The 23635-nt window shown below is 33.5% G+C and overlaps 1 protein-coding gene across 3 annotated transcripts in view; it reads right to left on the reverse strand.

Annotated features, from left to right (window-relative positions):
* Positions 1–681: 681 nt before the first annotated feature.
* LOC111507362 (CD180 antigen) overlaps positions 682–23635 on the reverse strand; it is a 30736-nt gene continuing 7782 nt past the window's right edge. Inside the window, exons 1-9 of one of the 3 annotated variants that reach the window (XM_074185848.1) lie at positions 21999–22148; positions 17216–17615; positions 15369–15566; positions 14337–14527; positions 12755–12956; positions 9894–10075; positions 4574–4707; positions 1065–1239; positions 682–1015 (exon numbers count right to left, since the gene is read on the reverse strand). In XM_074185848.1, coding sequence (XP_074041949.1) covers positions 1106–1239; positions 4574–4707; positions 9894–10075; positions 12755–12956; positions 14337–14527; positions 15369–15566; positions 17216–17614 — 1440 coding nt within the window. In that variant the 5' untranslated portion in view covers position 17615; positions 21999–22148 and the 3' untranslated portion in view covers positions 682–1015; positions 1065–1105. Of the gene's footprint in view, positions 1016–1064; positions 1240–3428; positions 3692–4573; positions 4708–9893; positions 10076–12754; positions 12957–14336; positions 14528–15368; positions 15567–17215; positions 17616–21998; positions 22149–23635 lie in introns of those variants that run through there. The other 2 variants (XM_074185846.1, XM_074185847.1) reach the window with 2 other exon arrangements.

A 23635-nucleotide genomic window follows, 5' to 3' on the forward strand; every position in this document is an offset into this window, starting at 1 on the left:
AAACATTTTGTGTGTAAATTTTTTCACAATTATTCATTATGATACCCAAGACGTCTAATTCCCTAAGGTTGAACAACAATTATTAGGAAGCAGCATTTCCCATTATCCACCATACTATGTCAAATTCTTGGATGTATCAAAAATCACTACCATATATTCCTCATATTTTTTGATAAAACCAATCATTTGTATGGCATTAGCTAGAAGATCTTCTGCTTCATCGTTAAATTTTACAGTTTCATCGTACAATTTTTCATTTATTTGCTTTTTGTTTTTCAGTCGTTTTGTAGCCAACGCCAAGATCATTGTCTCGAGGCATAAGTTTTTGAACAACTTTTTCCAAATCAAATGTATGAGAAGACTTTCTGAAATCATTTATCTCCCAATATAGTGTTGAATAACTATCAGTACCAAATTTGAGTGTCGTCACAAATAATTTAAAATAGTTATTCATTACTATCAATACTAATATGAAATCGTTGCATATGTGGATGCCTTAACGATTGAGCTATTCGTGATGGGCTTGATATGACTCACTAAATACGATGATATTGAAATGGACTATGTTTCTATATGCAGTTTTGATTGTAAAATGAATTTTACATTCAATATAGGTATAATTGGAAAAGCTATTCAATATAAATGGTTAAAACTAGTTCGAATCAAAGAAAATGAAAAATATTAATAGACATTTTAAAATATATTTGAATTATTCAGTTCACAATTGATAATAAAAACATGTAAATTGAGAAATTAAACTTTCTTTTCGAACGTAAACAATATTCGTTTGAAAATGTCCATACAGGACGATACTGCAGTAATGTTAGTTACAAATTCAAGTGGTATAAAACATAAGAAGTTTTATTTCTCAATTTTCATGATGATCTCCTACAACTTAGTAACGGCTACATCAATCAACTTGATAATGAAAACCTTTATCGATATCTGTTTTTTTGTTATTCAGCTATTGCTCCATTCCAAACTACAACCCTCAGAAGTCGAAACTTACGAGAGTCTACAAAAAATTACAGAAATATCACTTCAGAAGATCAGCGTGTACTTACATATGTTATTGGTATATATTCCTAGATACTTCCATCCTTCTTCATAACATATCGTCGGAAACACCTCGATCATATAATCTCCTTGCAGATTTATCACATATTCCACAGATACTGAACCAGCCTCTCTGGTGGCAGTATAACAAAAACAGTATGGCAGGGATGGCTATTAAGACACCTAAAAAATACGTTATTATCGACGTCGAATTAATTGAGTTTTTAGAAATTTTATTGGAAAACCAGTATAAGGTTATTTCTGTTTTTAGACATTCCATTGATTTTCAATTTCATTCCGCATTTAATGATTTATTACAGCCTCCAATCAAATATACACAAATTGTATAAGTGTATGTAATCATGTATGTTTATTTATGTATATATATTATATATTGTATATATGTATGTATGTATATATATATATATATATATATATATATATATATATATATATATATATATATTCACACAAATTTCTCCTGAAGTATAAGTAGGATTGCGACCATAATCAATAAAAAAAAACAGTTTCAACAAAGAAAAATCAATAAACGCTCATAACGAAATCTTCAAATATTCACAACAATATTATCACTACCTATAACAAAAACATTCCAAAAATTGTGGAAAACTTCCAAAAACGAATCTCTCTTAAAAAAACCCCTTACAATTCAAACAAGATTCCTATGGTTTTATTATATCAAATGAGCGCATGAATATATTTACGTACTGTCAGGTTTTCTAACACGTACTCAGTAGATTTTTCTCATCCGTAAAATAAAGTCGTAAGTCGTAATGCTATGAACGAAATGAGTACTTCATATAAATGAAATTTTATATCGTAACTCTTTTATATACTGTATTTGTGTAGCGTTCCTATCTGACTCAATTCCGTAACACATGTTTGGAGTTTGAACTGAATGGAAAAAAGTGATTTTCGTATAACTCAATGTTGAAGCATCTCACAATTTTTTTAATGAAGATGGAAAAAAGGATTCTGAAATTTTTTTATCCAAAAACTAATCTCTCTTGAAAATACCCCTTTCATTTTTTTTATTTACATTAACACATACACACAAATGGATCCACGTTACGACTTCAAAAGTCGTGTCCAATACTTAGAAAGAGTAGGTATCTACTTTTCTACATCAAATATATTTGAATCAGATATATCGATGCTAATGGCACCGCTCATAAATGAATTGTGAGTCCTCAATTTCTTTCAAAAACGATATAAAAATAAAATTAATAAATTGTGTGGGAAAATATGGAAACATCTTGACAATGGTTTTCTGGTGAAATCAAGTCTATTTATGGGGATCTCGTAAACAGTGACAATTAGAGAGACACTGGGTAGTTTCAACTATATAATTTGCCTTGCAGCGATAGAATATGCATATGAAACTATTATTTATTAAATCTGTTCATAAATCTGTTTTTCCGTTAACCAGTTGTCGCATCCCTACGAATGAGAACCCTCAGAAGTCGAAATTTGTGCGAGCTAAGGACTGCAAGTGTGCCCGTTCCAAAATTGAAGGTCGACTTTTTCAGTTGTATTGCCCATTGCATATGCAGGAAATTTTCTGTGGAGATTCCTGCACTGACGCCTGTCGGATATAATCCAACGCCCTTCGTGGTATTAGCCAAAGGAGTAGTTGTTTTCTGATAGGCGTCATTCCATTCAACCTATGTGACTGGTAAAAACGTTCATTTCTTTACATTTGTTTACTTGTTTACAGTCTTCAAGCATAACCCACTGACTAATAAGATGAGAAAGATAAATACATTTACAGCTTTGGGGCAACGTTAACTATTTTTTCTCAAAATTTGGTTTTTCAATTATTATCCAATAATACCCGAAGGAAACAACTTTGCTACAATTACACCTACCCCCTATTCCTTATCGCTTACGATATCCCCATTCATTGATTCGAATTTGAATAGCCCATTTGCTTTCCGTTTTGTTTTTCAAAAGTGCTGTAAGTAAAGATATGAAATGAATTGCCTTAAGTTTTATACAACTAAATCAAATATATGATATTATTAGTATCTGATTTCAGTGTCGATAAAAATAATTTCAAATAGTCAACGATTATTATTAGTATAAATTTGAGTGTCAGAAAAAATTAATTTACTTATTCAGTAGTTCGTTTATTATAGATTGGAAATGACACTCAAATTGTAGATCTTCGCTTAGATTTTATTGAAATGAAGTATAATAAAATATGTATGTGGTTTCGATTGTACAATCAATTTGAATTAAGTTTAATTTCACACTTGATCTATGTGTTATTCAAGAAGCCATCTATAATGAATGATTGAAACTACAGGTTGATAAATTCAGATCGAGAAAAATAAAAAAAAATTACAACAAAAATTTTAAATATATATTAAAATTATTTAGCTTACAAAAAATAATATAAATATTATTTCAAACGATTAGTGTATACCTAATGGGTATAAACACCTAAGTAACTAGTCTTTCCTCATTTACAACTTATCATCGGAAGCACCTTGTTCATAAAATCTCCTCGAATACGCAGCAGGCGAGTTATCACATATTCCACAGATACTGAACCAACGTTTGTGATAGGCATAAAATACAAACAATATGGCAGGAATAGCTATTAATACACCTAAAATAAATACATTATTATTCAGTTCGATTATTTTTGTCAATACTCAATTGAGAGTTTAATAGAGATTATATTGAAAAAACACTGTAGAAGTATTTTTGATTCGATTTAATTTTTGTATTGTTTTTTGTTGATAACCTGCATGTGTGTGTATGCGTGAATATTTTGTGAATGTGTGTGTGTGTGTGTCATTAGTTTAAGTTTCAAATGCGTTGGTTAATAGTAGAAGTCACATAAAATTTCAATACAATTTGGGATAAACAGTGATTGTACTTATTTGAAATAATCTTCAACTGGCGATCAGAGGATATTCTAAAGCACAACACAAGATTCAAGGAAGCTAACCTATACTAGAAGATCTCAGATTTGTATTTATAATGACGGAAGCTATTCTAATGATCATTCAATATCTCTGAAGATTCACCGGTGAGATTTCTTTTTTGCAATATAATGTTTTGTTCTTTTTTTGCTAAATTTGTAATGTTGCAGGAGGTATACTCAGCCTGTATGAAAAGTTAAATAAACCGTAGAAACCCGGTGTTGCTTCTAGGCTAGGGACAACATTTCGAGTTCAGTAAGAGCTCATATTTTTTCACTAAATTATTTTTGAGCCAAAGACTTCAGTGTGCTTATAATAATAAAATCTCGAATACATTGCATAGTGTCACAAGATCTTATTTTCTACACTTGCTGCCCGAATGAAAGTTTGTATTATTTTTCAAGGAAATGAGGAGATTTGTCATCTCTTCCTCTCCAAGGTTATTCTTGTCAGAAGGGTTCAGATGATCAATTCATGACCCGACCAGCGCTCTGTGGTTTAGAATCGTTAATGCTACTCTTTTAGGATGTGGAATCATCCCATAATACAAACCAGGTACCTACCTGCCAATATTCCAACAAGCATAGGACCGTCTCTTTCTGGCCTGGCACCATATAAATCTAAACACCTCAAATGACTTTTTTTCTCATACAAATTATAGAAACTGAAGGATTTCATTTCAATTGGTGCAGCACACCTAGAAAAAAGAGCATATAATATCATTAAACTACATTCCAAAAGGGTTGAAGTTGAAAAATGTTTAACAACAACAGCATTTTCAGTTATTTATGTTGATTCCCTACAAAATATATAGCATATTGAAATATTATGACTTTTTTATTATGGATATCCACGTAACTAGTATATCTACTTTGAATCACAACTTATTCATTATCTGAACGTGCTCGACAATATTTTTTATCAATTAATGGAGGTTCTCACTCCATTGTCAAAAAGGAGCGGGGAAACAGACAACGGTACACTACACTGGAAAAGCGGGAAATTTGGAAAAAGATTGGGAAAAGCACGTCCAGTTGATTCGCAAATAACTCTTGAGGTAACAGCACTGAGCCAGTCAACACCCGACAATTTTTGTTAACAACAATTGAAATGTCGTGCAGTAGCTTGGTTTGATGTTTTTGTAGTTTTTTCTCATTTTCAGTATCAATTCACTTCATTCCTTGACATTTTCCTAATATTGACTTTTTGCTTATGTCATTTTTTTTCTTATGACTTCATTCATTTCAGATCACAAAAATTTGTTTATTTTCACCAATTAGTGTTCTTATTCTTTTCCATTGCATATTCATTGTCTGTCTATTTTCTTATATTTCTTTATTGTCAGATTTTCAATAACCAGTTTTACTAACACGTGTTTCGCTATACTTTACGAGTAAAGACACGTGTGAAGAAGCTAATATATAGCGGAATGCGTGTTGCGTTTTTGTAAAACTATGTAGTGAAAATCTCACAATGAAGTCTTCCTTGAATACAATTAATACTTTTATTTCAAATTTTTCAAATAGCTTTTGTAGGCAAGAGAAGTTAGAACTCTAAAAAACTCGCTGAGACGAGATTCATTCAGCAATGTCTAATGTGTATTCAGCGGTGAATTTACTCGTTGGTTCATATGAACCATAATTGATTATAAAAGGTCATCAAACTTTGCTGAGTAAATTCGAGTATCGAAAAATACTACAAGGTTTAGGTTAATGGAAATGGAAAATGTTGAAATTGGAAAGATAAAAAGCAGTTTCGTTGGAAGTAGGAAAGTATCAGAAATGCTTGGGATTTGGACATAAACAAGCATCAGAGGACCTCTTGTCCCAGAGTCACCAGACCGAATGAAGTAATGAGTAGTCAAAAGCTAGTTTGGAATTGGAACCCTTTCATAGATTTCATAGATTTTTCAGGACATAGAACAAATTTCACAGAATACTTTATGTCTCGCCATGAGGAAGAATGTTCATTCAGAGTCAGAGGAGAAGCTATAGATACTTCGAGAAACCAACGGAGGTGGTCATTTTCTTCCAAATTAAATTCACAATCAGAGTAATACAGTCCTGCTTGAATAAATCAATATAGTCACTCAAGACGTGGAACACAAAGTTGCCACGAGGAAAGGAAAAAACTATAGTTTTTAGGGAAATACATAGAAGCAATGAATGAATAGCAGATAATAGAGACGGTATTCCTCTCTTCTTCAGCACTTCTTCAGCAATTAATACAGTACAAGTGTCTGCAAAATGAAGAGAGATTGAGTAAGTTGAGGTCGACTACTTTGTTGAAAAGCTACAAGAGTGGCCATAGTTGTAGTCGGCTTCAATAATACAGCGTTGTCGTCAGATTTATACATTCTATATAATCTGAATAATGACTTCTAGTAGGTCTACAAAATTAGTCGAATAACCCTACAGGACTATCTGTATTTATAGTTGGAACTGTTTGCCGAACACGAAGACTTTATATGAGCTGAGCAACAATAGAAGAGGGGAGAAATAATGAAGATGGCTCTTTACGAATAATAGATACAGGGTAATGTGATTCTGGATATCAGAGACGGATAGAGTAGTAACGGACTGAGAAAACGTGACAACTTTAGTTAGGATATACTAGATTTTTCTCTAGCGGCCATCTTTTCATATTCCATAAATACTATTCCAATGCTGTAAGGAGAGGAAAACAGTACATTGATAAGAAGATCTCAAAATAGTTATCAAGGAAGAAGTAGGTCACCTCGAGTTTCGGCAGAAACTCAGTAAAGCGCTCAAATTATCAAAAGAGCAGGAAAATAAAGGATTGAAGTCAGTACATGATTATGGTAGAACAGAACTGAGGCGTCAAGAGACGGAGAGGTAATGTGAGGAACGCTAGACGAGGAGCATATCAAAAAGAAGAAATTGAACAACTGAAATATAAGGTTAACAATGAAGAGAAAAGCTGAAAAGGATGTGAAACTCAAAAACAGTAAAGCGACATTTTCTAGGATCACGAATGAAATAATAGATACAAAATTGTCAAAAAGCAGCTAACAAATATGAGTCTACCATTCACTATCACATCCGAAAAAGAGAGGGAAAGAAATCGTTAAGCATTTCTCTTCCCAAAGACAAGAACTTCAGCCATTTGGAACCATAGATAGGGTTATTCCCCCTCTAAAGAAGAGCTGAAATTTGCGACGGATATTTCCCAGCGACTCCCCAGGACAGAGTAACGGTGGTGGAAGTCATCCCAAAAATCTTTATCACTATCATGAATGCGTTATTTTATAAATATAAAATTTTCTGAGACATATACGCCAATTTGCCTGCTATTCGTGAATTGTATGAAATAATGGTCAGCAAAAGAATCTTAACGCAGTGGTAAAATGAATCGAGAAAAAAATTACGTTTCCCCGTCACTCTGGATATTGAAAACTCCAGTCCTAACTTGGTGATTTAATCAGAATAATATCTAGTGATCTGAACAATGGGAGACTAATTTTTGAAAATAGGGTACATAGGATATCACAGGAACTCATCTAGAATTGGTCATTGGACCACTCACTAATGGAGGAAAGTGATGGTAATGAAAGGAATTAAATAACAATAGTAGTGGTTCAGAAAGGAAACAGAAAAAGAATGTAACGATATTTCTATTATCAGAGAGTTGTAATAAAGCCAAACCATCAAACTATATAGAAGTAGTGACAGGCAGCCATTAAAAACAGAAACCAAACAGAAATTTAAGTCAAGGATAACTATGACGCGACATTCACCTAATTTTGCTGAATGCGGTGTAATGTTTGAAAGGGTAAAAAGAAAATTGGATTTTGAGCGGCCGGTGCATGTAGTACAACATCAACAAACGAATTCAATGTAATCGCTCGAGTATATATCGAAGTCTTATTCAAAGAGAGAAGATGGTAACATAGTTGATGAAAAAAAGATCCTGCCGGGTGTGGCAAGACATGTGGGATGCAGCAGTATCTATAGCTCGTCCCATCCTGAGACCCTGAGTAGTTTGTGAACATGAAAATCTTGATTAATTGTCCATTTGAAAACATTTTCGGTATTGGCATATATGATCTTCAAATAACAACCTCTTTCATTCTTCTTATAGTTTGGTTAGCGTTTGGTATGTTTCGAAAAATTCAAGAAGTTCATTTCTTGAGTTCGAACATTCCCTGATATGGATAAACATCATAAGATGCACTTGTGATGCAATGTTTGGAACCTTTGGTGTAGTATTGAATAATACTGGAGTTTTTTCCTAACACCAAACCGTTATTTTAACATTTCGGCACATGTTTCGATCACCTAGTGATCATCTTCAAGAGAAAGATTGAACTAAATTTACTTACAATGTTATCCTTAAGTATACCATAGATACCTCTTCTAGGTACATGCGTCTCGAGTGTCTTGAGTTAATTTCACAATATTGCCTTATCTACTAGTCTTAAATTAATTTTACTATGTGTCCTTATGTTCTAGTCAGGTGAATCTAATTATTGAAATATTATTTTAACAAGCTATGTAGTATAGGTACTATCATAGGTATTGGTGCATCGTTATTCATAATATTTTCATGTTTACTCTTTTCTAAACTCTCATAGGCATCTAGATGCCTGTTGCTGTTAACTTGTCTAACTAATCTTAATGAACTAAAGTCTATGGAATGGTTTTGTTGCAAAATATGATGGGCGACTGCTGATTTTCCTGGTCTTCCATATTTTAGGTGTACTAAGTGTTACTTATATCTTATTTTAATATATCTTCTTGTCTATCCATAATATTTTGCATCGCAGTCCTTATTTAATTTCATAAATTGCAGACTTTTCCGAATTCTCGACTTTGTCTTTTGGATTTCCTAAAAGGCTCCGTAGTGTATGACTTCTTTTAAAAACTTCGTGTATTGGTGGTATGGAACTGAGATATATTTATCTTGTTTTTCGCCGTTTTTAAAAATCGAGATTTCGTTCATTCTTAACCTAAACTTTTTCTTCCTTATTATGTCATCTACAAAACTCCTCGAGAAACCGTTACTGGCTGCTATTTCCTGTATTGTTCGTTTTTCTTTTTGTAAATATCTCGTATGTGAGGGGAAAAGTCAAAAGACAATGCATAAACGTGCTGGCCTGAATTTTCTATTGCTTCGTCTTTTAACTTTTCCTCTCACACATAAAAGGTTCACAAAAGAAAAACGTACAATACAGGAAATAGCCGCCAGTAACAAAAGTATCCATAAGATATGAGGAACACTTAGCACACCTATAATATGGAAGACCAGAAAAAGCAGCAGTCGCCCATCATATTTTGCAACAAAACCATTCCATAGACTTTCATTCATTAATAATAATAATATTAGACAAAACAACAATAGGCATCTAGATGTCTATGAGAGTGTAGAAATAAGTAAACATTATAATATCATGAGTAACGATGGTGGACCAATACCTATAATATAATACTAATACTATATGTATAGCTTTACCTGACTATTATACAAGTACACTTTGTAAAATTAATTTAAGAATAGTCGATGAGGCAATATTGTGAAATTATTTTGAGACACTTAAGACGCAGGTACCTAAAAGAGATATCTATGGTATAAATAAGGATAACATTGTAAGGATATTTAGTTCAACCTTCTTATTGAAGATGATCTCTTAGTGATCGAAACATGTGTCGAGGTGTCGAAATAATGGTTTGCTGTTGGGAAAAAACTCCAGTAATAATGATGAGATGCAATTTTTCCACAAATTTAGTACTAGATTGGGACTTCTGTTTTATATCTGACTCAACACATTAATTTTCCGTCATTTGTAAACCAAATAATGGAATTATTTCACAACATTATGACCTGTGAAATCATTCTCATATCTTTAGTTCAATATATACTCACATAACTTTCTTTGCTCCTTCCTCATCAATTTTCAAATAATATTCTAACAGGTCCTCTATCAACCATCTATTTTCGCATTCACATGTCCACGGATTTTCTCTTATATCTAGACCACTCAAAGTATCCCATCTGGATAATATATCGCTATCTAAATAGGCAATTTTGTTGTACTCAATATAGAACTGAAAATAACTTTCAAAAATCAGTCTAAATAATTTCAATGCTAACTTTCATGTGTGAAGGAACCAAAATACTCTAGTAACATTTCAATTTGACTGACCAAACTCCATATGTGCAATTGAATGAACCATTATCAATTGAAAAATTAGTGCAGGATATGTCATGAAATTGGCCGATACTTTATCTAAATCTATAAAGTATTCAAATAACACTTCATTATGACAATTTCACTGGACAGTTCACAAAACCGAGTATGAAAACACTTGAAGCTAGCTATATATCGATGGTGAAACACGTGATGCGGGTTGAGGTTTTGTGAACTCTTGTGAAAATCTCACAATAAAGTAATATAATACTTGAATTTGAAGAAAACGCAATGTATTGATTAGTATTTCAAAAAAAATCATTGAGGCGAAGAGCGGAGTTCTCAGTTAGTAAAATGAATCTAAACTAAAATAGTTATTGGTTGGTCTGATATCTAAACTCAACATTGAAAATTTAAATTATAACCCTAGTTTCGAAAAGGTTAAAATTTACGCTTTTCGTTAACAGGACTTTCAGATTTCATTCTGGCTATGCCTATCTATTATATTAATATATGTTGATAGTGATGTTTATTCGTGAAATCGATTTATCAAAGTGTTTCTCAAGAGGTGTTTCCAGAGTCCGGAGCATTCCTAGAAGGTAGTAGATTATATAGATGAAAAATCAATATTTCAATTTCTATACGACATTGAAACATATATCATTCATTGAATAACTCGACACAAGATTACATAAAAGAGCATCGATATCAATACCCCATTCACATTACTCTAGTTCAATTAAACTAAATTCATGATTTCATGTGAAAACTAATGAAATCCGAACTATCAAGATGATTATGTCGAGAAGAATTAAAAACATCAAAAAATCTAATTTTTTTAATGAAATTCAGAGATAATCTTCATCAGCTAACATACACAATGTGATTGAGTGAATCCCCGTCATAAAATAACTACTTTCCTAGCCGATAAACATTGGAGTAAAGTACTTCTTAGAGACCATCATTGTTGATGGTTCTCGTCGTCTCAATGGTTCTCGTCTCGTCTCAATTAGTAGATTAACTAAGTCAAATCATGAATCTATGAAAATGTTATTTATAGAAAATTACAGGCTGATTCCTATATTACATGCTCCTGTTAAATAATATAAGAAGATAATAGTAACGCGCGGAAAAATGAAAAAACTGTCAACATCCAAACAAATCAACTCCTCCAAAACTATTCTCAGGTCGATAACATGAATCATAATGTTTTGTTGAAATAGCGTTCATAATCTAGTTCTAGTAGAGGGACTGAAAAATGAACTTGAATGGTGACACTACAAACAACTCAGATTAGTAGCAGTTGAAATCGGGACTAAATGTAGTTCCTTATTTTCATCGAAGGCTTTCCTTCAGAAACTATATATTCTATAAATAAATCATATTGAAGATTGCAGCAGTATGGGAAAACTGAGAGAAATCATTATTTTGAATTTTATTTGAAAAGTTAATTTTATAACTGATGAACATTTGATTTTTACATACCTCATCAGCAGTTTTATGAATATTTTGAACTACTACTTGGAAATGATATGTGGAAAATATTTGACAGACAATATTCAGAAATCTTGTAAAGTAATGTCTCCTGTCACAAAGTCACAAGATAGGTTTATGAAGAAGAATGCATTTTTCATAATTGATTATTTTGTATACAACTCGAATTTTTCACTTCATAGTATGATAAAAGTTCCTTATGGTTTCTTATATGAATATACTATAAAATTATCGAACTCCAAAATGGAGTGGAAGGTTTCATACATTCAAAAGGTGACAGAGTTCATTGTTAAACTCGGTTCTATGAGAGAATTATGGAGTTTGATATTCGACTGAAAATATATTCTTTCAGTCTTCCGATCCAAATAACCTATATTTTCACTGGCCTAACTATCGAAAATTATGAACAAAAATTCATTCCTTAAAAATGTTCATTATTGCTTAGCTTTCAATATGGAAAAGAATGTTATTAAGCGTTTTCCCACACATTTTGACGGATTCATCAAGTACAAAGGTTGCTTGCATATCTTCAGTATATATAGGGCAGAAATTCAGATCCAGCATATAGATAAGAGAAGAAACGTTTTCTTTACCGAACCATTTAATGACTGGACTATAAGCGTTTCGAAGAGAATGTTTCACATATTTCGCTTCATAGGTTTGAGAAATATTATTTCTTTTTCAACTTGCGTTGGAGAATAGACACATAATAAATAAGAAATGCTGGGAAATTTCGAGATAGCAACAAAGAGAGGTCCCTTCCAAACAGCTATCTTGTACTCTCTTTCATAATAATAATATAAGTAGCAACTAGGCAAATAGAAGTTATCATAATGACATGTCATCAACATGAGGATCAAATCAGCACATTAATAAGTAGTAAGAATAATTTCATGAGCCTCATTACTAAAATCAAAATCATCCAAATGAACAAAAAATACAGTACGGTAGTTTCAATTATCTGATCATGCTAACTTGCTCAGCAAAACTCGTGTGGTGGGATATGAAATATTTCAATAGATACACTTAACACCAGACAATCCAATTTTACTTATCAAAATACAAGTTTTTACCATGAAAAATGATTATTGAACAAACCTACCTTTTTGATTGGTGGCCATACTGCGCCACCATTAAGTGATCTGGCTAACGCCTTTGGATGGATACTGCTCAAATCAATGTTGTAACTGAGACGCAATTCTTCCAAACCAGTCAACTTGCTCAAGGAGTGTTGGCCTATAACACTCAAATGTTGATTACGGCACAAGTGCAGAGTTTTCAGAGATGGAATTTCTGGAAATCCGCTGAAAATTGTGCCCAACATTAAGTTACATAGTATTAGTAACAGTTGCATACATTATCAAAGTACACTAGATTTCATGATTTTTATCATATTTATCATCGTTTGAGAATCCTTATTCGAATATATTACATAACTATCATAGCATATCATGAAACGAAGTCTGTCTGACGGTCTGTCTGTCTGAACGCGAAAAACTCAAAACCTATCAAACGGATTTTCATTTGTTTTTCAGTGTACGGACGGAGTGATTCAAGAGGGAGATTAAGGTTCATATGCAATATATTTTGTGTGAATTGATTTGTAACGATGCTACTCGTGCGAAGCAGAGGCGGATGGCCAGTAAATGATGAAAATGCTCTTGACTATAACACGACCCTGTTAAGATTGAAAATCAAAATTATACTCTCGAAAAACTTACAATTCAGCATATTCCCACATACTATACTAGAGCTATAAAAATTAAACAGGAACAGTGTTGAAACACGCCAGAATGTCTCTGTGACATAATCTTTGAAATTGTTGTAACCATTGCAATTTTCAAGAAACCACACTAAACTTTGTTTTTTTTAATGGCACTCCCAGAAATTCCACTTTGAGTCTAAATGTGACTGTAAATACATATACCGGGTGTTTCAGAATTTAGTGAACATGTGATTTTTTGGTATGAGAAGAGTTACAGAAATGGAGCAGTCTGCTTGTAGAGATATTTGAATGGCCTTAAGAGACCATATTCGACATCATGCTAATCATATTTCAAGAAACTGTCCCCTAATTTAGTTTTTGAAATAGCATCCTATATAATGAGCCCGCAAATCCTGCGGGTTTCCTCTGCAAACGTCTTGATGACTCCTTGTTTTTGACTGAAAAGATTATTGAAAAGAGCTGTTTCCAATGAAAGTAGTTCTGAAGAAGATACTGATATAAACAGTGACAGATATCCAGAGAGAGTATTTTTTTACAATATCAATTCAAAAACTAAATTGAGGTATGATTTTTTTGAATTATGGTTACAGTTACAAACATTATTAGCCCCAATCAACACGGTTTCATGAAAGAACGTTCAACCGTCACCAATCTTGTAACAGTCACTCAATTTATTGCAGTGAGTATATTTGTTGAATAAATAGTTATTATAAAATATTGAGGTTTTTTCAAAATATTTCGAGGTTATGGTCATTAATTTTAATATTTAATCAACTAGTAGTAATAAGTTTCATCTAGTTCATATTTCAAAATATATTTTTATAAAACTATTATATAGAATTCAAAAATTCAAAAACTAATGTTGGCGCAGTTCGTGATAACGGAAATTGTTATGGTTTCGTTGTCATGTTTATTGCGTATGGTACGTATTCTACACATCAAATCATTTAATACTCACTTATCCTCAGTTAAATTAACAAAACCAGTATTATTCAAATAAAATTTTTCCAAACTACGTGCTTGAATTAAGGTGTTTGGAATTTTATCTATTCGTGTGTTTCCAGATAAATCTAGAATCCTGAGATATTTGGGGGTGTGCAGCATATTTTCTGGCAACGTGTTGATTTCAGTATATTGCAGATATAACTCCTATAAAACAAATTCGATATTTTTGAAATAGATATGGAAAAACAAAAATATTTGTAAATTCAATTAAACTATCGTATGCAAAGAAAATATTGTGAAGTATCATTACATTATTTTTATTAGTAAAATGTCAGCAATATTCCACGACGTTTATAAACCTCAAAATATAAATAAAATACGTTTGCTTTTCATTTTGTGAGTATTTTCCAAATGAATGAATATACAGATTGTCAAAAATCTGAAATTTTAAAGAAAAACATCCGAAATGCCAATACATTTCAGATATGTCAACAATTTTGAGAATTGTACAAGGTATTTCCATGCAATCATGACAATCTACATCAATATATAATGCATTATTACCGTAATGCTTAATGTATATAATTTTCAAATAAAGTACATATAGAAATTTTGCAGAATAAAATCTGTTTCAATTGGAAAACTTTGAGAATTCAATATCCTGTATTTTCCATCAAAGTTCAGTTTTAAATATCGTGAGCAATCTTCATTCAATTGGTGACACAGTAACAAACACTCCGTATATCATATACTGTAACATGAATATTTGGTTATAAAATAGTATGAAGTAACTGTACTTGGGTACAAATGGGTATAAATGTGCAAGACCATTATCATTAGACCAAAGAACAGTTCAAGACTCATAAATATAGCAACATATGTATTCTGCATCTACACTTTTCGATGAATTTATCCAAATTCGAATCAGTTTTTTAAAATGATGACTTACTAAAAACGAATAGGACGTGAAACGCTACTTATAAATGAATAAAAGAATATACAATATCTTACTTTCCCCAAATCAAAATGAACGTATGTCACTTACTCTCAAGTTGGGCAAACTGTCTATGGCTAATAAGGTGTGATGATCGATGGTTTCGATTGGATTATGACTAAGATCCAATATTTCAATGTCGGTGCAATGTTCAAACAGATCCTGATTCAAAGTATGAAGTTTATTGTGATCCAATCGAATTTCTTTTAGACTTCGGAGAGGCATCAGCATCCCTTCCATATAAACTCCCTGAAAATGAACGAAATTACAGTTCATTTTTATTAACACAAGGTATTCGATAACTTTTTGAATCTATCCCAAAATTATCTTAAAACATGAACATGAAAAGAATTTTATCACTTCGGACTTCCATTGTCTAATATGATTCAAGTTTAATTCGAAATCTATGAAAGAACACATAAAATGAGAATGAATAGCTAAAATATCAATTACATCAAGCAATAAAACGTGAAATTAAAATACAATAAAACGAATATAATAATCAAGATGCAAAATGAAAATTACTACAAAGTGAAAAAAATAAAAAAGACTAAAAATAAAAATAAGCAGGAAATTAATAATAATAATACCGAGTTCATCAGCTGTTTTCGACTATGAACGAGGTGATCACAACTCTGTCACCGAGTTGGAACCCATTCAGCAAAAAGCTCAGATAAAAGCCGCAAAAATCACCTTACTTCTGCGGAGACACAAGAATAAGCCAATGTATGGGGTGTTATTCAATAACATTGGAGACCTTGGTTTATCAAAGCGCCTAACGTTCGCTTTTCTCAGGCCGAGTGGGCTGAAGTCGGAAACTGAAGGGTTCATCATGGCTTGCCAGGATGGTGTCTTCAACACCTTAGTCTACCGCAGTCGCGTGATGGGTTTAGAGGTTACTGACACAAGGTGCAGAGCCTGCCGCGAGGCGTCCGAGACCCTAATGCACTTGCTATCAGCATGTCCAGCATATGCGGTCTCGGCTTATATTCATCGACATAACGCGGCCCTAAGAGTGCTATATTACCATATACGGCACTCTTACGGTATTGACGAGACACCGGTGTTACCCTACGCTTCGGGGCATATTGAATCCGTTGTGGGGAACGAGAAGTGCCGAATTTATTGGAACTTTTCGTTTCCCACCCTCAGGCTTATACAAGCTAATACGTCTGATGTGGTCCTTCTCGACCACTAGAGCAAAACGATATTTGTCCTGGAGTTTTCAGTTCCTGGCGAGACGAATATCGTCAGAAAAGAGGAGGAAAAACGGATAAAATATCGAGATTTTCTCTTCGAACTCCGCAGACTCTATCCAGATCACTCTGTCAAGATGGTTGTTCTGATTATTGGAGTTCTTGATGGAATGATGTCCTCTCTACTCTCGAATCTTAAAATCATAACGGCTTGCCGCACTAAGGCAGAAATTTTAGCCGGACAGATGCAGAAGGCTGTCATTCTTGGCTCACTTGGCTCACTTGGGCACATGATTCTAGACTCAATTCAGATATCGACTAGTTAAGAACTTTATTAGTAGTATAAAATCTAATAAGAAGTATATTCAGAGCATTCATTACATCCAAATTACATCTTGGACTGAAACAACGTATTCAAATCATTGTTGGAAAAACTACTGTGTTAGCGAAACATGTCGTGATATATTTCTTAAATTATGTTTGTGGAGATCAAATCGCAATTACTATGGATCTTTATCGAGTAACGGCCGAATCAATCAGAAAAAAAACAACTGATTTTGATTTTTTTCACTTTTTTCTAAAGATTAGACCCACTATAACACAACTTAACCTTTGACTAGTCTGACAATAAATATTGAGCAACTTAAAAGAAAAAGAATACCTGTCAATATGCAATACTAAGTAGGTACATATTTACCTTACCTTAAAAGCATCAGGATGAATCATTTCCAAACCATTGTAACTCAGTATCAAGGTGATCATCTTTTGTAGATTTTGAAAAACACCATCACTTATTCGATAGATGGCATTATTAGATAAATCTAAATAGGTCAGATTTGATTTGGGAAAAACGTAAGACAAATTCAAAAACTGATTATTCTGAAAATTCAAAGCATTGTAGGCGTACGATTCATTAGTGCTCTGATTAAACCAGAAGCTATTTTCAAAGATATAATTTCTTTGATCCGTAGTACAAGTAACATTAGCAGATACGTCGTCATCCGTTTCACATTTGCATAATTTACAAAATGGAAATTTGGTATTGTTCGACTGTCCAACTGCTAGACAAACAAAGGCTGCCAAAATTACTACACGTAACATCCTAAAATGACAAAAATATGATTAGTATACAAGGCATTGAGTATGAGAACTGAGGCATAAAAAAGAAAGAACAGTGCATCATAAATAAAAAAGAAGTCAATTTTTTTGTCAAAAAGCCATTTCTTACATTATACAATGTGCAAATTTGTTATTCAATTTCATCTTTTTCCCTAGAGTTTTTAAATTTTTCTCTTATAGGATTCTGTGAGTTTTACTAGTTCGGGTTCCATTGTCTGTTATAATATAATATGATTTGAAGTCTCTAGAAGAACCAATAAATTGAAAATTAAAATGGATAGCTAAAAGTAACAATTATATTAAGCAATAAAACGTGAAATGAAGTTATGAAAAAATGAAAATAAGCGAAAAAATTCGAAATTGAAATGTGTCCAAATGAACAACAAAAACAGGACAACCACGATGCCGCCAACGTCATCAACAGAGGTTGTTACGGAAAAGTCTCAACTTTGCCGTTGCACCAACATCTGTGCTCACTTTGCAGTGAAATCCACTAGTTTTCTTATTGGTCAGACCGAGGCGGAAGAATTTAGATGGAAAATTAGAGAACAGCTGGTTTGAGAACCAGTTTCAACATCTAATATCAGCGATGGATAACAAAGAGTTCTGAACGGCTTACGGAGAGATAACACCATCAAAGTCCTATCTGCAGATAAAGAAAACGCTACTGTTGTGATAGATACCAATCTTTACGAGCAGAAGATCTAAGATGTTTTTCAGAAGAGACAATACACGAAGATTGTACGGGACCCTACTGCATCGATTGACAGGAAGTTGTACCAGCCTTTGAAGAAACATCAAGTCTATCCCTCACCCGTATGGACTACCCAAAATCCACAAGAAGGGTATTTCACTCAGACTGATCATTAGTTCCAGAAATTCAGCTACTCAAACAGATTTTTACTTTCAACTATACAATCGCTACAAGGAAAAACTTCATCTTTCGCGAAGAGTTCGATGAATTTTTTCGAATTACTAGAGGCAATTGAAGTCACGGATCAAGATTAATTGATTGATTTCGACGTAAAAAACCTTTACACCAACATTCCTGCAGAAGAAGTGGAATGCTTCTTCTTCATACAGAGGAAACTAACCGAAGACGAGGACTTGGAAGAAAGAACGAACTCACCTATAGAAGCAATCATAGACTTACTAGGATGGTGTGTACGGAACTGAAGAACGAATTCTTTACGCGAGATGAGGGACTGCCAATGAGATCGTCACTATCACCAGTTATGGCAACATATATATGGAGTGGTTTGAAACTGTATACATTGAAGCCCCAAATCTGATTGAGATACGTTGATGACACCTTCATAGTATGAAACCATGGAAAACATTACTAGACACCTTTCTGAAGCACATCAACAGCGTAAAACTCTTCTTCACCTTCACAATAAAGAAGAAAATCCACAACGAATTGCCATTCTTGGACGTATTGGTGAAGAGAGCCAACATTAAATGGGAAATATCGTACACCGAATATCCACTCACACGACAGTATCTAAATCACGAATCACCATCAATCCACCAAAAGAGGATTCATCAAGACTCTATTGGATCGTGCCTTCGGGCTCTGTGATAGGTTTCGAGGTTCAACTCAGTACACTTCAAACTTCACTATCCAAAAACTCTTTCATTTAGAGAATGTTCTTTCAGCGATTCAAATCCAACATTAATCGCTACTTTTACACAGGCACCGCTCTTGAAGCGTCTTGAGAAAGGAAGGTCTCAAGAAGAAACTAGGGATCATCAAAAAATATCTTCAACGGAATGGTTACTCCAAAGTGATGTAGAAGACAGCAAGAGCCTCACAAGGAAGAGAAGCCATCACAACCAGTGCTTGCTCTTCCCTACATCGGAGCAGCCTCTCAAAATCCTGTGAGTGAGCAAATCCTATATCGATGAAACTAAGGGGACATTGAAAGTCCGCATTGCACAAGAGAAACACACAGCGCGGAGAAACTAGCAAATCGGGAATATCAGAGCATGATTGGACTTATTAACATACCATCAAGTGGTCTCAAGATGTGATCATCCACAGGGACGTGAACCGGTTTGAGAGGAAGTTCAATAAAACTGCGTATATGTTGTCCAACGACGCATTCAGCCAAGCTACCGTGGGGATACGCAACATATGGAAACCTTTAATCAAGCGAAAAAACGTTCATCTCCCGCTGAACCAGTAAAGCGGAGAGGAGAAAGAGGGGATAGGAGAGAGCCTTCGAATGGCCTATGAATAGTCATCTCTTGGAGGAATAGTCCAGTTACCACCCGAAGACAATTGTCGATACTAACATTTTTAATTGTTCAATTTTCAATTATTTCATTTTCATTTCACGCTTTATTGCTTGATATAATTGTTAATTTTAGCTTTTCATTTTAATTTTCAATTTATTTGTTCTTTCAGAGAGTTCAAATCATATTAGACATGGAGGTAGTATTATGTGTGATTGTTGACATGTTTATTTTATGGTAATTCATGATCACTCTAATGAAATGAATAAAAACACTTTCGTCTAATTACCACTGGTAGATTTTATTTATACGACCGGTTTCATATTTGACCCAATGATAAGGTATAAAACTGATAATGGGGTCAAACCCGAAACCGGTCGTATAAATAAAATCTACCAGTGGTAATTAGACGAAGGTTTTTTTATTCATTTCATTAAAGTGATGGAGGTAGTAACTAGTAAAATTCACCATGAAACATTATCAACCACTTTCAAACAAACATTGTGCGAGTTGTTTACATTGAAATAAAGAAAATCAGGAATTCAGTTGAATCATATGAACGAAAAAACCAGCAAAAGTTCTCATTATAAAGGTACCTTTACCCAATGAATTTGCTTCCGAATATTGAATATCAAATTATATTGATCAAAAACATACTAATCAACCAAATTAGTCAAATAAGAATGAATCACAGAAAATGGATACTTCCATTGTCAAAAATTATCCGAAAATCTGGTAGATGCAGTGCAAACGATTACAATAAGTGCAATAACTGCCATAAATATGAAGAGAAAATTATATTAACCATAAAAAAAACAACTCATCTGAGCATTAAAATAGTCATAAAGAAATAAGTAATGCAAATTTCACAGATAAGAGGGATAAAATGGGGTTTTTCATTTTAAATGAAATCAAAACTTCAATTGAAAAGAATTGAATTAGGAAAAGAGGTTATAAACATCTACAACCGATGTACGAACCATTTTTCCACAGCATTAAATTTTCTGAGAGGAATTGGATAAACGAGTTTTTTATTTTTGATTATTTCTATTACAAAAATTCTTGGATTTAACAATGTTTGGTGAAAACCTTTTCGTGTTCTGAATATGATCTAGTTTTTCAATATAAAATATTCGATATAAAATTTTAGTTCAACATTGAACTTGAAAAATTCCTCGTTTTCAGCCCTGAATATCTGTGCAAAAAGAAGTTATTCTTACTTTTTGATTGAAATATCTACTTTTAGATGGTGTGGAATAAACTAACATTGATATCGAGAAATTCGTCAGAAAATGCGAATTAGTAACTGAAAGCTTGATACAGGTGTTGAGAGAGCAAACTTCTAGTTTACCCCGATAAGGTACTGCAATATATTGTCCTCAAAGAAAAATGTACTCTTCATCAGTCACTAATGGTATTCAATAATACTCTCCTCATAAAAAAAATGTGAATTTTAAAGGGGACTTATTTTGTCATTTTGGATACCTGAATTTGGCTCCATCTTCAGAATTGAAATCAACTATTTTGAATTTTTCGTCTCGAAAGTGGCTACATTATTCACATTTGAAAAATGAACAGAATAGGTGATTTTACATTCTGAAGACACAGGCAGATTTAGGTCTCTGAAAAGTCAAGATAAGTACCTAGTACCTACCCTATAAAAGTATCAGCTCTTTTTGTTGATAAACAAAATTACTGAATAAAACAACATTTTTCTTTTAGAAAAATATATTGATTTTACGTTTGATGTCGGTTTCCTTTTCTAAAGATGTTTTTTATATGTAAGTACTCTGCATTAGACGATTCTTTATATAATGAAAGTTGAATATAGAAAGAGATAAAATTTTCTGAATATAGAAATATGCTAAACTGATATTTTATTTGAATATTCGAAAGTAAATTAAAAATACAAACAATCACTATCGAAGTTTCATTTTGTTTGCTCGGCGAAACACTCCCTTGTCACCGATCGAAACAGTGTGTTTGTTTGAAATATGTGTCACAATTGGCAATTCCTCTGAATATAGCTCAAGCATAATATATTTTATTAGCTGCGAGTAAATCTACCTCCATCATATATGTCTTTTTGAATATAAGCAGAGAAACAAGCGAATATATTAGTACACACCTTATTTTTTCCAAACAACTCAGAACATTACTTTCTTTTCTCCAACAATTTCAACACAAATGGGTTGTCTATTCTCTCTATTATGACGAACTATGTTTAGTCTTTACTGACTAATGTTTTATCTTATCTCGTACAAATATTGGGAAAGATAATCCGAGGAACATCGAATCTGATAAAAAGTAACGTAAAATAAATAAAGTAGAAACTTTTACTGAAATAAAGTTAACATTTCTACTTGAATATTTTCTTATTAATATATTTCCGCCCATCAGTGTGCTCCTAGATCTGTTTTAACAAAATCAGCATAAAATATATTTACAATCTGTTCCAGAGTTTTCACACTGATTCGAATTTAAGTATCAGTCGAAATAGTGAAAGTTGGGTAGGCCGAGGATAAAAGTACCAGGGGTAAAAAGTGCAAGTAGCTACTATTTTTTTAAACTGAAATTCACTGGATGTCGTTTTAGGTCATAAACGTCTCCACTTGAAATCAATTGAGATATTGTAGATGTAGAGTAAAGATGACCATTTTGATATTTTGACAGCCACAAAGTAGTTGTGAACAGAAGCAGAAACACAAAACATTTATGATTCAACACAAGAGAGCACTGTTTAGACCCGCCATAGGTCTCGCTAATGGTGCTAGGCTGTACCACGAATTCATTGCTGGACGACTCATCTGTCCTTAGATGACAAGCCTAAGTTAGTCAAAAGCGATGATAGTTTCCCTTACGAAGACGCCATCCATGGGTTCAACAGGGGACTCAATCCTCGAATAAAGGACAGTTAAGTACAGCAATGCATGTGTGGTTCGTGAGACCATCACCGACTTATTGAAACTGCGCTGTATGGTGTTGAATTATGTATACATTTGTTGTGTTTGAGCTCTAATTTATAACTAGTTTGCCTTGCAGTAAAAGCTGCATCGAAAAACAGAGAGCAAATATCGTCAGTTGCCGATGTCGAAGCTTGGCTTTGCAACTGACCACCTTACGCTAGTTGCACACACTCCGATTTTGGACGGCCGACTTTGTACTGGTCGTCCAAATTCCAATAGTGAACCACATGTGGGAACGGAACCTTGCACACACGCCGACCGGTGATCGTCGCCGGTAAACTACCATTCCAGTCTCGAATGCTCGGTGAAATTGTAGTTACTACGCATTAACTTCATTTTGGTAGTGGGTGCTAATTACGACAACAAAGCAACTGATTGTTTGACCGCGTAACGCTAGTTGCACACACACAGATTTTGGACGGCCAGTATAAAATCGGCCGATATTTTATTGGTAGCGGGTGCTTGCACACTCACCAGATTTTTATCGGTCAAACAATCAGTTGCTTTGTTGTTGAAATTAGCACGCACTACCAAAACGAAGTTTATCCGTAGTAACTACAATTTCACCGAGCATTCGAGACTGGAATGGTCGGTAAAAAACCGGTGAGTATGCAAGAGTGTATTTAGTCATGTACGCCACTACTTCCCGTTACTGCGGTACTGCGATACAGTGGCAGTGGACGGCTGCTCACCGGTATTTTACCGGCGACGATCACCGGTAGGCATGTGTGCAAGGTCCCGTTCCCACATGTGGTTCACTATTGGAATTTGGACGACCGGTACAAAGTCGGCCGTCCAA

Source organism: Leptinotarsa decemlineata, unplaced genomic scaffold (genome assembly GCF_025532065.1).
Source record: "Leptinotarsa decemlineata unplaced genomic scaffold, Ldec_3_MD MMD2_tig00078346_RagTag_RagTag, whole genome shotgun sequence".
Classification (NCBI taxonomy): Eukaryota; Metazoa; Arthropoda; class Insecta; order Coleoptera; family Chrysomelidae; genus Leptinotarsa; species Leptinotarsa decemlineata.